The sequence below is a fragment of the Varanus komodoensis genome, unplaced genomic scaffold (genome assembly GCF_004798865.1).
Source record: "Varanus komodoensis strain SLA01 unplaced genomic scaffold, ASM479886v1 scaffold104, whole genome shotgun sequence".
Lineage (NCBI taxonomy): Eukaryota > Metazoa > Chordata > Lepidosauria > Squamata > Varanidae > Varanus > Varanus komodoensis.
Window position 1 is genome coordinate 467,745 of NW_025335289.1, and position 15,447 is coordinate 483,191.

The 15,447-nt window shown below is 61.4% G+C and overlaps 2 protein-coding genes across 4 annotated transcripts in view; one reads left to right on the top strand and one right to left on the bottom strand.

Annotated features, from left to right (window-relative positions):
* The window catches only part of LOC123017892 (NAC-alpha domain-containing protein 1-like), a 29,734-nt gene extending 15,895 nt beyond the window's left edge, over positions 1-13,839 (top strand). The window contains exons 9-15 of the mRNA XM_044419546.1: positions 1,235-1,381; positions 2,282-2,413; positions 2,986-3,228; positions 4,722-4,851; positions 5,963-6,111; positions 12,884-13,017; positions 13,695-13,839. Coding sequence (XP_044275481.1) covers positions 1,235-1,381; positions 2,282-2,413; positions 2,986-3,228; positions 4,722-4,851; positions 5,963-6,111; positions 12,884-13,017; positions 13,695-13,839 — 1,080 coding nt within the window. The remainder of the gene's footprint in view (positions 1-1,234; positions 1,382-2,281; positions 2,414-2,985; positions 3,229-4,721; positions 4,852-5,962; positions 6,112-12,883; positions 13,018-13,694) is intronic.
* CCM2 (CCM2 scaffold protein) overlaps positions 12,693-15,447 on the bottom strand; it is a 39,070-nt gene continuing 36,315 nt past the window's right edge. For all 3 annotated transcript variants that reach the window (XM_044419517.1, XM_044419519.1, XM_044419518.1), the window contains one exon: positions 12,693-14,167. In XM_044419517.1, the coding sequence (XP_044275452.1) occupies positions 13,887-14,167 (281 nt within the window). In that variant the 3' untranslated portion in view covers positions 12,693-13,886. The remainder of the gene's footprint in view (positions 14,168-15,447) is intronic.

Genomic DNA, 15,447 nt, shown 5'->3' on the forward strand with positions numbered 1-15,447 from the left:
CCCTCCCCCACCCCTCCCAAGCCCCTAGAGAACGTGCCGGCCATTGCTAGCCATTTCCTCTTTGGATTCTGCTCTTTACATGGGCAGAGGCTTCTCATTTTGGCTGGGCTGGAAGGCTCTTTGCAGCTCCAACTGGCCTGTTCATTTATGTATTTATTTAAAACTCTTCTATACTGTCCCTTCCCGAAGTCTCACTAAAAGAGCTGCATTTCAAAGGATTGTTCAAAGTTTCGGAACCAGAGGGAAGGGGCTGGTCACAACTTTGGCCGCAAGACCTGCCCGTTGATGACGAACATGGTTAAACTCCTTGGGACTCCTCTGAGCATCTTTGGGGAGGGGGGGAGTCGTTCTGCAGGCTCCTAGAAGATAAGCCGGTCCTGAGATGGGGGGGGGGGGCACTGGATAAGGCTCACCTGCTTCCGTCAGTGGCTTTAGGGATTAGCCCTGCTTGCAACACCTGGCGATCAAGAACGGCCGCTCGCTTTGCAGGCATGGCCGAGGAGAACGGTTCTGGGGCTTGGCCCTGCCGGCCCGGCCATGGGCTGGGGTCAGAGAAGGATTTGCTTCTGGGTCTCGGTTCCTCTCCCATTCTCAGAGGGCCTGGGTGGGACCAGATGCCTGAAAAGTGAGCACCGGTTTGCTGAAAAGCCCAGGAAGGAATTCCCGGGATTCATGGAGCTCAGCCGCTCGTGGCTGCTCCAGACTTTACCAGCTGCAAGGGTTGGAAGCTTTCTGAAGGAGCTGGGGGATACTTTGAGGCAGCCTCCCAAATGTGTTGGACCACCACTCCCATTATTGCCAGCCATTGTGGGGACCATGGGACTTGCAATCCTGCACTGGGTTGGGGAAGGCTGAGGTGTGTCGGGAAGCACCACCGGGCTTTGCCCCGCACGATAACTCACTCTCAAGGGCCGAGTCCACGTTGAGGATAGGTCGCCTCCGCACCACGGGTTCCTGTGGCAATGTGGTTGTCACGTTGTCATAGTCTAGCTGAGAGGACAAACCATGGCGAATGGCCCGTGGTTCACAGCCCAACAACCACCATGGGTTTTGTCCAAGCCCTGGAGGGGAGGCACAGTCCGGTTCTGACGACGTGTGGGTCACTGTTGCGGCCCAACCCGGTCTGGTCTCGTGGGAGTGCTGTGCTGGGGGCCTCTGCCCCACACCTGGGTGCAGCTCGAGCCCACCTTCCCCTGCTCTTGTCCTCATGAACGGGCATCTCCTTCCCTTCCAGGCCATGTCCAAGCTCGGCCTGCGGCAGATCCACGGCGTCACCCGGATCACCATCCGCAAATCCAAGAACATCTTGTTTGTGATTACCAAGCCGGATGTCTTCAAGAGCCCAGCTTCGGACATCTACATTGTCTTTGGAGAAGCCAAAGTGCGCACCGGGGGGGTGGGGGGTGGGGGGGGTGGCAGGCACAGCAAGAGCTGAACAAGAAGGAGCTTTGAATCTAGGCAGGGGGTCCACCCCCCATCCCCTGGGGTAGGACTAGAAGTTGCTTTCCTTTAGAGGAAAGCTAGTTTCTGAAAGTGGTAGCTGATGGGGTGGTGGTTGAACTATCTATTTATTTATTTAGGGGACTTCTATGCTGCCCCATTCGCCGCAGCCTCGGGGCGGCTCACAAACCATAACTATGGGTCATCTTATGGCCCAAACCTACCAAAATCGTAAACCATGGCAAACAACCCACGGTCCACAACCCACAACAAGCCATGCCTTCTCACTGGGGGTTGTTCATGGTTAACAAACCATGGCTTGCTGTGCCAGAGTTCAGACAACATAACCCATAGTTTGACAACAGTGCTTGTGTCGACTGGGTTCAGACAACGTAAAATAAGTATGAAGCTTTAAGTTCAGAATCAGAGATGCCCCTTTGGACTGGAACGGGCAAAGGGCAGGGTGAGAAATTCCCCCAAGACCCCACGTCTTCGAGTTTAATGTTCTCACTGCCAAGAATTCAGTCTTGGGAAAGGTGCTTCTGTTTTCTTTGAACGGGGCAGAGCGCTGCCCAAAAGCCAGGAAACCCTTACCTGAAGGGGGGCCCAGGGATCAGGATTGGGCTGGGAGGGTCCGAGGGGGCTGTTGCGACCCATGGGCCCGGAGTCCAGCATCTGGGCTATCAAGCAGGCTATTGATGAAGGAGCTGCTCAGCTGGTGAAGGGGGCGCCCTTTCCCAAGGACCCCCCCCCACAGCTCCCCGCTTTCAGTTGCCCCAAGTGCCCCGGAGCCCTGGGCCAGGTCCCCCGGTCTTTCCCCCCCTTCCCCCCCCCCCCCCAGATCGAAGACCTCTCTCAGCAGGTGCACAAGGCCGCGGCAGAGAAGTTCAAGGTCCCTGTGGAGCACTCGCCACTGATCACGGAAACGGCGCCCACCCTCACGATCAAAGAGGAGAGTGAGGAGGAGGAGGAGGTGAGGGCAGGCGGGGGCAGCGGGTGATGCTGAGCTGCTGACACCGCAGGGGTGGGCGACCTCCCGGCAGCCGGGCTGCTGCTGCGGCCTGCGGAGTCTGCTCAGCCGGGGATCAAGCGCAGAGGCGGGGAGAGGAAAGCCCACTTCCGAGCTGCGATCAGAGGGACCAAGGCGGCTCCCCCAAGGCCCACTCCCGCTTTCAGTGGGTAGGAAGGAGGAGGGGCAGGTTAAGCCCCTCCCCGGGGCACCCCCATTGTTTGGGGGGTGTTTAAAGAGGGTGGTTTGAAACCCTCAAGAAAAGCCGGAGAGCGTGGTTGCTGGCGCTCATGGTGGGCGTCCCTGCTTCTGTGCACCGTGCGCCCAGGCTTCCTCGGCTCCAGGCTGCCTGCGGCCGTGGGGGCCGTCCTCGAAAAGGCCCCGCAGCATCCGAAGGCCCGGCTCGCCCGTGCACCCCTCAGCTGCCCGGTGACAGGCTGGCTGGGTGCTTGCTTGGCGAGGAGACGCAGGCATGGCAGTGATGCTGCACACCCCCCCTCCCCGGATCTTGTCCACCGCCCCGCTTCTCTCTGCAGGTGGATGAGACCGGGCTGGAGGTGAGAGACATCGAGCTGGTCATGGCGCAGGCCAACGTCTCGCGCCCCAAGGCGGTCCGGGCCCTGCGGCACAACAACAACGATATCGTCAACGCCATCATGGTGAGTCCTCGCTTCGGGATCCCCCAGCAGCCCCCCCGCCTTGCGCTGTGGCCCCTTCGGACGGCTGGGACCCGCTGGGCACCGGGCTGCCTTTGCAGAACGTTCAGAGGGTCCATTCCTGTGGGTCCAGAGCGCTGTGCCGGACCGGGGCTTGACGGGGGCTGGCCACAGGGAACGGGGGGTTGATCCTGGCAGCGGGGTGCTGTATCCCGGCAAAATCCAAAGCGCCCTGTGGGCACTGGGCGTCTTGGGGCCAGGATCCTTGAAAGAGCACGTCTGTGTGGGTCAAGAGGGCCTCTCGGGGGGCCTGGAAGGGCGTGCCCCCCACCTCCACGCTCGTCTGCCTCCTCTGCGTTTGCAGGATGGCCACAGCCTCGTATTTTCAGGCGTTTAATTGCTTTCATCTATTCGGCGGTTCCCCAGGCCCCCGCGAGTGCCCTTTGGGGAGGGAGGTGGGAAGTAATTCAGGTAAACAGTTGACGGCGGTGGCAAATGAACATTAGTAAGAAGGGTGCGGAGGGCGATGTCAACGGCACTGACAGTTCACGAAAATTACAGAGCCAGCCCTGCAGCTCCGGGCGGCCCTGCTCCCCCGTTCGGTCCTTGCTGGAGACCCCAAGCAGCCTCCCCCCGCCTGCTCCCTTCGTGAGCCTCCCCCGCGGTGGGTCAGCGAGAGGCGTGGGTCTGAAATGGACGTGGACGCGGGGTTGCCCAGTGCAAGACGGAGGGCTCCTCTCCCAAGCCCCCGGGCCTGACTTTGGGGGTCCCCTCGCCCCGCCACTCACCACGTGGCAGGTCTCCCAGCTCTCTGTGTAGGGTTTTCAGGGGGTGGGAGGGACTGCCGTGAGGGAGGGGCGCCAGGGGAGCCCACCTTGCGAGGGTCGCTCCTCCGAGTCCCACCCAACGCAGATTGCAGCCCTTGTGCATTTCTGCGCCCTGTGCTGCTTGCTGTGTGCCGCCTGGCTCTTCCCACCTCGGCAGGTGCCGGGCAGCTGCTTCATGTCCCAGATAAATCCAATTAGCTGCTGGGGGTGGAGTGATCAAGGGACCCCCCCCCCTTGCTAACTCCAGCCGTTTGCTTCCTTTCTTTCTGATGCAGGAATTGACTATGTAGCGACCGGCTGACAAGCACCCCCCCGCCCCCAGCCTCTGCCCCCCCTTCTGTATAGATGCACAGATGCACATAGCCAACCGGCTGCTGTTCGTTAGGACTGCAAATAATTAGTCCCAACTCTCCCGCGTTGATAATGCTCAATAAACCATGGTATTCACTTGAACTGCATCTCGCCATCAGACTGCTCCATTTCGGGGGGACCCCTCGGGGTGCCAGCTGCTCCTTGGGAGGCGTTCCGGCGGGCTGGGAATAAAACTCTTGGCTGCCCAGCGGGGAGAGTGTGCGTGCCACTCTGTTCAGCCTTGCTGGCATTCTCCCGATTAGATTCCTCCTCCTCCGAAAGGACTGTGTGTTGGCTGTCCACACGGACTTGCAAAGCCCGACAGCCCCTGGCATTGGAGGGCCGTGGTGCTGGAGAAGAGCGGCCGCTAGGGCAGGGCCTACCCCCCACAGACGGCTTTCAGGCCCGTCCCCTCCTCGCCCGTCGCTCCTTTCCCAGGACAAGCCAGTTGCCTCTGGGGAGGGCGAGGCGCGATCCGAGTCCCGCCTCCTGTGGCTGCGCCAGCTCCCTGCCCGCTGGCGGATGGAGGCCTCGGATGCTGCCCTCCCCAACCTACTGCCCTCCAGCTGTAGCTCCGCTGCCTTTCCCATCTTCCTGCACTCCAGCCACGCTATCAGCTGATGGGAGTTGCCGTCCTGCAAGATGTCACATGGGTGGAGGCCTGTCCTCCCCTGCAGAGGAGGCAGGATGTGCCCCAACGGAGCAAAGCTCAGGGAACCCAGGTTCCACTTGAATGCCAGGAAGCACTTCCTGACAGTCAGGACCCCGAGGGGGTGGAATGGGCTTCCCCGGGCGGTGGTGGTGGCCCCATCGGTGAGGGTGTTCAAGGATAGGCTGGACATCCACATGGTGGGCATGTCGTGAGTGGAGCCGGCTGGAGCCGGGGGGGTCAGACTAGATGGCCCGGGAGACCCCTTCTGACTCGCCCTGTTTCTATGTAACTAGAGAGCCCCATGTTCCCCGGCCCTGTTGTGGCCTATTCTGCTCAAATGGAAGCAGCCAATCCCTTGGCCCCGACGCAGTCTTTCTCGAATGCACGGGTGTGTATTAGCAAACGCACACTGAGTGTGGTTTCACGAGGGCGTGCAAGCACGACTGTGGACAAGTCTCCCTCGCGGTGCCGGGGATCTGATGCTTGAGGGGCATGGGGGGGGGGGGCTTTTGCAAGGGCTGCATAAATGCCTCAAGGGGGAACGCTTCAACAAGCTGCTTGTCTGGAGGGCCTGATGAACCTCCAGTGGCAGGGGCAGTGTAGCTCCCCTTTGCCTGCTCTTGGGCTTCCCCCGAGCCTTTGGGAGGCGGATGCAGAGAGGTAGCTGCTTTCCAACAACAGCCAAAGGACGTGGCTTCCCCACCCAAACTCCCATCAGTCACAGCCAGCATGGTCAGGGATGGGAGGAGTCACAGCTGGGAGAGCCAGCCCTTCCCCACCCCTGACGTGGCTGCGCTGCCGGCCGGATCCAGCACGGCGGACGAGGGTAGCAGCCCATCTCCTCCCATGGGGTGCTGAGCACTCATCTAGCCCCTGCAGGGAGAGGGGCTGCCGCTCTTGCATTGGAAGGTCCCGGGTTCAACTTCAGGTTCCGCCAGGTGCAGCTGGAGACACCCCTGCTAGAAGCCCCGGACAGACCTCGCCGGCGGGTGCCAGCCAGCAAGCGCTGCACCTGTTGGGTTTGCAGCCACGCTCAGGGTCCTGGTGAGCAGCGACCGCATGGCTCCCGGGGCCAGGCAAGCCAGAGGTTTCCTTGGAAGCGACCTGAAGCCATCCCACTTTGGACACATCCTGACAATCGAGGGAAAGCCAGCGACAGCGAAGACCAACCGCGGGGTGGGCGGACTCCGTGAAGGAAGCCACAGGCTGGAGCTTCCAGGACAGGGCAGGGGTGCCTTGACGGCACATAAAACAGCCCCCCCTCCCCTCCGCAGTCTAACGCAGTCCGGAGGGGCTGGCCTGCCCCTCTGGCCGGGACTCATGGGAGCCGAGCAAAGCTCCTCCGGAAGGCCCCGAGCGATGGGCAGCTGGCTTGGAGCCTTGCTTTGCTTGAGGCACTTCCTGCACAGGGACCGGAGGGTCTCTTTTAGTACCTGGTCGTGGGCTGGTGGCTGAGCCCGGTGGTGAAACTCCCCCCCCCCCCCGCATGCCTGCGAGGGCAGCAAGGCACCGAGCAGCGGCTCGTGGGGCTTGTTTGTCAGACGCCGAGTGCTGTTGCCTCGACCAGCCCCGTGATGGGAGAGTCCGGGAGCCATCGCCCCCAGCAGCACAGCTCACGGACAGGAATTCTGGGATGAGTAGCCCAAAGCATCCGGGGGACTTGAGGCAGTGGGGAGGCGAAACCATGAGGTCTAGAAGCATGCATCATGTGTCATTTGGTTTTGAAAGAAGCCGCTCCAGTGGGCGAGCGCAAGGGCCTGCTATTAGAAGCTTCGCAGTGAGCAGGCAGCTGCAAGGGTCACCGAGGAATGGCTGGACGCCATGGCCGTAGCCCCCCCCCCCCCCCCCGAGCCTTCTGCAAGCAGCTGTTCTGGGGTGGCGGTCCAGGGAGAAGTCGGCGGGAGCTAGGGAGACGCTTCTCCCAGCCACCTCCTTCCTCCAACGTATCCCTGTGCTCCAAGCTGGCCCACTTCCCCCTCATTCGGAACTGATGGCCCCGGAGGTCGCAGAGGAGAGCCGCAGAGAGGGGCGGAAAGCTGCCCCCGGAGCCACGTCCTCCCTCCACAACCAGCGAGTTTGCTCTGCTGGAAAGAAGGGCAAATTCCTCGCAGCCTGCAAGGAAAGGCCGCCATGTGCCCAAGGGGCGGTGGGGGGAGAGGAGGCCGAGGGACGCGAGGCGCTCGGCGGCAGCTTCGCTCGAGTCTGATGCAACCCGAGGCAAGCGGGCCGCCGGGGGCCAGGGCCAGCCGCGTGTGCCGGCACCGCGCCAGAGTCGGTCCCCTGCGGAAGGCCGCGCAGCCGAGCCCTCGGGGGACGGGAAGGGAGCCCGGTCTCACGCTCGCTTCTGCAAAGCGTGGCGATGGCCGACGATCCGATCCGGAGGGTTTCAATGGGGCTGAGAGCATTCGTGCAGGGGCGGCCTGTCCCGGCGGCTAGCTGGGCCCGCCAGGACTTGGGGCTGGAGGCCGTTCGATGGGGAACGTGGACAGGCGGCCAGGAGCTGCTTTGCCGAGCATCGCTGGCCGCGGTCCCCCCCCGACTTGCCTGTTTTGCTTCAACGTCAGAAGCCCGGAGCAGTGCGTGACCCAAACGGGCCAAGCCTGCCTCCATGTGGCGCTCGCCAGCCATGTTGGACTTCAACTCCCAGCAGCCCCAGCCAGAAGCTTGATGCCCCACACACGTGCAGGCATCAGGGCGGGGAAAGCGGGCTTGAACGTTGCAACGGCACAGCTTACGGCCTCGGGGTTCCCAGCGATGCACTGGGCTCTCCCTGCTCCAGTGTGGACAAAAAGCTGCCCTGGCAGACCGCATCCCCCCCAAGCGAGATGAGGTGGGCTGCGGAGCTTCCAGGAGGAAGCCCGGTGGAGAAAGCCGGGCCGCCTTGGCCTGTACTCCTCCCTGGACCCCTTTGCCGACCGAAGCAAAAAGCCCAATTGCAGCTGGGCCCCAGGCAGGCGAGGGTTAAAAGCAGAAAGGGCCAGGCGCCCCCCCCCCCGTTCCACAGCCAGGGGGGCTCGGCTTCTGCTGTGAGCCTGCTTTGCTTCGCTAGAGAATTCCTGCACTTTCGGAGGCTGCTGAATCTGCCTTCCTTTGTCCAGCTGACCTTTGTGCGCAGGGCAAAACTGGGAGAGGCGGCCTCCGGATCCGGCCCCACAATAGCATCGGGGCTGCTCGGCTGACAGCACCCGGCTGCCCTCCGTCCTTGCAGCGTGTGCCCAGATGAAGCCGCGGGGCCGGAAGCTGCTGCAGCGGCGCAGCCAGAAGGCCTTTCCATGGAGCCGGTGGCAACGATGCTTCTCCTGCGATGCTTCTCCTGCGGAGCCACGTGGCCGCTGCTGATGGCGCTCCGGGCGATGCCCTTCCCATATTCGGGAATGGCCTGACGGACAGACCAGTTGCACACCAAAGTCTGGGGGTTCCTTAATGAATGAAAAGGCAGATCCTGTGCGGAGTCGGACCAACGCAGCCCCGCAACCTGCAGCAGGCCTAGAAATGCACCTTCTGTTCTTTAAGGCGCATCTGGTCACACAGAGGGGCTGCAGGACCAAATCCAGCTCCCCGGAGTTCCCTCGCTGAGCACAGTGCCTCTCTCTCCCCCAGGCATGGAGGCAGGCATTGTTCCATTCTGAAAAAGTGGAACTGCCTTGCCGATTTGCAATCTGAAAACAAGATTTAAAAACATCAAAATAAAAATTTAAAAATGTTTAAAAATTGCAGTTTGCAAGGAAATGTGCACATACACACACGGTTGGTATTCTGGCTGCACTCTTCCGAAATGATGCCCTTCCCAAGATGGAAAGAAGCCGCACTGCAGGAAAGCCAATCTTTCTAGTGCAGAGTTTTTCTTCCCTGTAACGAACCCGGACCACAAAAAGGCCCCCAAGGTGGAAAACTGTGTGCAAACTGCTTGTGTTACACGCGCACGCTAGAGCGGGGAGGAGAACGAAAAGTCAAGAGTAGAGCAAGGACAAATCACCACAGAACCCATCAGATCCCACCTCAGCATTTCTAGAGAGCGAGCTTGAACTGGCTCTGGGGTGGGGTAAGGCCGAAGAAATATCAACACCTTCCTGGCCTGTCTGTTTCATCTGAAGATTTCGCACGAAATAGACAAATGGGGGCAGGAAGAGGCAGGTCACGTACCAACGGGAGTAAGTGATGGACAGCAAAATGTCATCCCCTTGTGCAAAATTCGGCTCTCGGGGAGGCGATCTCACAGGCACTGCCGGTATTGCAGGCCGTCGAAGCTGTACCTTTAACATCATGAGGACTAGAAATCCAAGGGGGAGTATGAGCTGAGAGGTTTGCAGAAAACGAACTTCTATTTTTGCTGCAGAGCAGCCCTCTCATCTGGTGTTCCCCAGCTGCATTGGACTGTAAGTCCCATCATTCCCAGCCAGGGGGTTGCCTTCCAACACAGCTGGTTGAGCTGTGCTTGGAAGATATTCCACTCGGCATGCAGAATTGCTGAGAGCTCCATTTGGGAGCGGGTGCGAATCTCGAACGCCCGGCCTCTGCTGACACCACACGCTTTGCCAGCATGTGCTTTTGTAGAGTGGGCCCAAGGAAGCAGTGAAACACAGCCGGGGCGTTACCTGGTCACGGGATACTGTGGCCAGCAATGCCCAGTGGGGACGATGGGCACTGTAGCCCAGCAGATCAGCTGGACACCGAAGTTGCCCCACTGAACCAAGCCAATGCTTAACTCTCGTCTGTAGCAGCTGATGGGTGAGGTGCCGGCCCTTGTGCTGTGGGGCATGCGCTTCAGAGCTCCCTTACGGGGCCATGTTGATGGCTAGCTAGTCAGGAGCCCCCCGGATGAAAGCTGATCTTGCTCAGCGGAAAACCAGACAAGGGGGCACATCCCTGGCTCTCCGGTGGGCTTCACCAGCCGCAAAGAACAAAACGTCCCATTATGCATAGCAAGCAGGACCAGGGCTGAACATGCCCCAAAGGACAATCCCAAAGCATTTTGCTTTCAGGCTCATTTCCAAGGGTCCTGTAGGGCTGGATCCGAAGCTACTTGTGGCTGTGATCTGGTGTGAGCCGTGACTTTGCACTGGAAAAGCGTAGGCTGAAGCGTGGCGGGGAAGGTGTATCGAACGTCGGACGTGCCGGTCAGATCCAGCCATCCTGGAGGACCCCGAAGGCTGCGCCCGTCTGCCACTAGCTTCCTTTCCCAGGTGTGCTCTGCTCCACCCCAAACAGCTGACGCGCCTCATCGAGTGCCGCATCACCAGCGAGAGCTTTAAGGCAGAATAGACCGATTTGGGGGGCATACCCCCTTTTCCTTCCCCAGCCCCGGAGCGCTTCCCACTCCAAGAACTCCTCCAAAATGGAGCTCATCTGTTGGGCCGGAAGCGGTTTGACAGCTGATGTAGCAAGCGCCAAACAAGGAAGGCAGAGCAGAAAAGGGGCGGTTGGGGAGGGGAGAACACACCCGGTCTGAATTCTGCACCTAAAGGGGCCCATATGGCACAGCGCTGAGAGGCCCACATGGAGCCCTGCAGACTGGGGTGCAGCCTGCGCTCAGCCATGAGGCCCCCTGGACCCCTTCGGGCCAGCCACGGCCTCTCCTACCCCACAAGGTGGTTGTTGCAGGGATAAAACAGAACGGGAGAGAATGCCACAAGCCATCTGGCCTTCCTGGCCAGAAAGAACTGTCTCGCGTGCAGGGATATTGGCCTAAAATGATGAGCGATGCAGAGGTCTAGGAATTTTGCCACGCTTAACATCACTGATCCGCAGAGTAAGCTTGTACCTGCATGCTCTTCACCTGGCAGCAGCCCATTTTCGACTTGGGCGCGCCCCAGGCAGCTTGCCCTCCACATCTCAGGTTCCACCTGCTTCAGGTGTGCACTACCAGGGAAGGCGGTAGTAGAAAGTGTTCCACGTGTGTGAAGGAGCTGGCACAGAAAGGATCGCGACTCCGGTGCAAATTCGACTCCCCAGGTAGACAAGTTCCTGCATATTCCCCACCTTCTTCCCCAGGCAGTAAAACTGCGTACGCGGCATTTGCAAGCTGCAAAATAGCGTACCGCCAACCCTCTGGTGGGATGCATCGTAGCTGCAATCCTTACAGGAATGCCTCTTACCTGGGAGTAAGCCACACTGAGGATAGACTTCCTCTTGAGGGAAAGTGCGCACACCCAGCATGTTCAGAGCTGCTCAGAAGCACAGAGCTAATCCCGCCTGTCTGCCTGCCGCTTGTGTCTGTGCGCACGAGGCATTGCAAAGTGTTCCCTGGGGAAGCTAAAAAGGGCGCTCTTGAAATTCCTAAAGCCCCGGAGGACGACACGAGTAAAGAGGAAGGTTGATGGCAGTCTTGCATGCTAGAATCATGCACGGCACAGCGCGATCTGCACCCACCTCTCACTCCTCGCTGCCCCATAAAAGATCTTGAATTTGGAGGTGCACAAGAGAAAATTTGTGGGCTCCCCTGAGTGGCGGTGCCACATCTGGGAAGCTCGGCCAGACACCCTTCGCCCACCCTTCCCTGTAAGAGGCAAGGAAATGGGCACATGTTCTCAGGTCTTCTCAGCATCATTGAGAAGCAAGGTCAGGACTCTGGCTGCCCCCTTGGGAAAAATGAATGCTCAGCCACATGGAAGTTTAGAATCCCGTTTGCGGTGGTTGCCAGCTCCCTGGAATCCTTGGAGGGGAATCGTGGAGGGCGGATCTGCTTCACGTGTGCCGAGAGAGAGAAAAATACAGCGTGTTCCGTGCAGACCCAAGTTGCTTCTCTAGGAGCCTCTGACTCACATTCCCAACTTCAACAACCAATGCTCTGGCCGCACGACCAGGGGAGGTTTCCTGCTGGCAGCATGAACACCGCGCGCATTACTAGACGCCCTTCCACAGAGATCCTGGGGCCTACAAAATCACAGCAGGACACAACCCCAGAACGGTTGTGGTACTGCCCATGTCCAGCCCTGTCCACGCCATGCACACAGTGAGGAAGCACAGGTAGGACCGAAGACCAGCCCTGCAGTGTAGGACCACAGGGCGATCCAGCCCGGCATTCTGGTCACAGTGGCTGAGCGGCTGCTCATGGGAAGCCAACCGGCAGGACGAGGGCCGCCTCCCACCCATGCTCTCAGCAACTGGCGCACGGTCCTGGAACGGGAGAGGGTCATGAGGACTAGAAGCATGGAAAGCTTCGTCCCCCAGGAGGTGGTCTGATCTCCCTTTCGCACCGCCCCAGTTGGCTTGTGGCGGCGATGGCCAGCAGCCACCCGTGCGCAAGGCCTGGCCTGCCTCGGCTTCGGGAATGACGCCGCCAGGCTCCAGCAGGAGAGGAAGGAGACGCCACCCTGCCTCCTGCACAGCTCTGCCCCGGCTCCCCTCACTCGCCAGCTTTCGGAGCGGACCTCTCCGAGCCCTCGTGGCCCTTCCACACCGGGGAACTGCTCCGGGTCTCTGGGGAGAGCAGCCCCTTGCTGTGCTTCGCCCCCCTCGACACAACCCTTCTCTGGGGGGGGGGACCGGGACCCTGGGCACGGCAGTCCCCGTCTGAACGGCCAACCCTTCTTCCTCCCGAGGCTGCCCCCCCGCCCCGCTGCCGTCGTGTGCCGCGGCTGGGCACGAGCCAGAGGGCGGGCGTGTGCCCGGCCCCGTGCGGCCAGCCTCTCGGGCATCGCAGCAGCCGGGACCGGGGCCGCCCCCGCAGCCGGCCACCCTGCCACTCCGCAGCACAGGGACGAGCAACGGACACGCTTCCCGAGGGCCGCCCCTGCTGCGAAAAAACACACACTCGGTACTCCCACTCGGAGAGCCAAAGAGCGCACCGGTCAGTTTATAGGAGCCAGCAGAGATTTCGTGGCATGAAATACACATACAAAAATAACTGTGCATTTTATATGTATAATATATACAACGCATATACAGTATGTATACATTTCTTCCACTCCTTGCGCCTCTAAAAACCAAGCCACTCCCAACTCAACAGGTCCGTCCACCCTTCACGCTGGAGCAGCGGCGGAATCGATCCGGGTGGGCCTCAAACCCCCCGGCAGCGGTCTCCCCCGCGTGGGAGAGTGCCACGTCCGGCACGGGACACCCGCCGGCCCGCTCTCGTTCCAGGCAAGCCGTACCAGCCGTGGCCAGTGCCAGGCGAGCCGCGGGGGCTGTACCGGCTGCTTTGTGGGGGCGGGGCTGCCCGCCCCGTCGGGACCGCCTGCGACGCCACCTTCGGACTCACCCAATGCCCCCGGGGGTGGGGGGCAGTAGCACCACTGTATTCTGCAGGGACCCACACGCCACACCAAACACGCACTCGCATCCTTGGGGCTGGGAGAGGCTACCGCCTGTGCGCTGTGCTCGGGAGCCGGCCGGCGTGGAAGCGTGGGCTCGGGCAGCCGGGCTCCGCGGAGCCAGGGAGGCCGTGGCACCCCGCCGGGAGGCTGCGAGCGGCTGCGCCCCGCTCCACAGCTGAGGCCCTCTCCTGACTGGGCTCGGAAATGTGATGACAGACACACGCAATATTAAGTTATTCACATTGTGACGCCGTTCATTAAAAAAGGGTTAGAAATGTCATGTGCAAAGCCACCCCCGGTCCGTGGGGTCCCTGGGTGGGCTGGCGGTCTGTGCAGCAAGACCCAGGCTCTTCTTCTCGGATCCATGGCTGCTCCCCCCCCCCCCCCAATTCAGCCCCCAGCAAGAAAACAGACGGGCGCCCGGCGATGTGGCCAGGCGCTCTCTGTTCAAGGCCAGTCCAGTTCCGCTTCCGTGGCTCCCCTGCTCGCGCTCCTTCACAGCAGGGGCCATCGGCCACGAGCCCGAGGTGGGTACCGCAAACAGCCGCTGGAAAAGGCGGGCAAAGCAGCGCTCTCGGGCTCGCCCCCTTCCCGCTTCGCCTGGAGCGAGAATGCCGCCACCATCCAGGAAGAGCCCGCGAGCGAGTGACGGGGCGCCCGCGAGGGGGGGGCCACCCTTGCGCTCCCGCCGCGCCTTCAGGAGGAGTCGTGATCCATGCTGCAGCCCAGGGCCTCGATGTCGTTGCTGATGTCCGAGATCATCCGGTCCCACTCGTCGCCTTCCGAGGGCACCGACTGATCGTCCGAGCTCCCCGCCGCTCCGTTGCCGTTGGTCGTGGAGTTGGACGCCGTGCTCACCGCCCGCCGGTACCTCCCAAAGCTGTCAGTGATGATGCCCCGCCCGTCCTTCACCCCAATGGTCTCGAGGAAATTCTCGAAGTACTGGCTGTCCTTTTCGGGGATGAACGGTCTAAGGCCTTGGGAAAAAAGGGAAAGAGGAGATGGACGCACGGAAGAGAAGGAAGACGAAGGAAGCACTCTGGCTTCCTTTCCCCCCGAGCACCCGCCTCCGGGTGGCAGCCGGCTTTTGGGCCATTTCCCCATCGAAAAGGGTCGCTGCAGTGGGATGGAGCAGGTTGCTTGTGTCCTGCCCCCTCTACTTTCTACCCTGCCCACCAACAGAATGCCCCCCCCCCCCCGGACTGAATTTGGCTCCCCTCCATGAAGCGGCTCGTCAATCAGGGCCAGCCTCAGACATGCCGGTGCCTTCAAGGAAGCTTCGGGAACGCTGCCGGGGAGGCCAGCCACTACTCCGCTCCCTCGTTCAAGCCGCACGCAGGTGGAAGGGACCCGCGCTCGCTGCCTGCCCTCCTTCACACGCCACAGTCAAAAGCTGGCCTGCCGCACGGGGGCTGCCCGGGACATGCACTCCCAACACTGGACGCCAGAACCACGCAAAGCGGCGTGGCTGGAGCCGAGCGGCCCACGGCGGGGAGCTCTGCCCACTCCACTCAACCTGAGCGGACACCCCTCCTGCAGCCAGCGCTGGAGAACCGGGAAAGCCGACTGCTGGCATTCCGACGGCGAGGGGCTCCGCGAGCACGTCCATCTTGTTTTCCAGCCGGCTTCCCTGCTCGGGCCATCAGGTCTGAGAGGGCCCGGAGGCAAGAGAGTGCCAGGCCGGGAGAAGGAGAGGCCTGTGCCACGGGGAGGCCGACGCGCTGCGAGGAAGCGGGGCTGGCCACGGAAGGACCGCCCTCGAGCTGGGAGACTGGGGGGCTACAGCCCCCGCCGACCAAAGCGCCAGTGCCTGGCAGACGGTGCTGCCAGCCTGTGCGAGGGGTGCCCTGGAGCAGCAGGGAAGGGGAACGCGCAGGAGGTGTGCAGCCTCACCACCAGGCCGCTTCCTGATCCGGACCCCGGAGCTTGTTAACGCACGCACCACGGGAAGCGGCTCCAGGCGAGTGACCTTGCCATCTCAGCAGATGTGCCCGGACCAGGGTAAACCCAACGGCTGCTTTGCAAGGTAAACGGCTGCAGAACTTTGGTACCGCCTGCATACCTTTGGGTCTCACGCTGGCCTGGTTCTGGCATAACGCTCAACCCGTGCTTAGCGTTTCATCCCAGCCTTTTCCGGGTGGCGGCGCCAGAGGAGGGCAGAGGGGGCTCGGGGGCCCAGCACTGCACCAAGCGTCGTGGGGATGCGGAAATGGCTGCAAGGAGCCCGGAAGCGCCTGGGATTGCCGCAACCCAACGG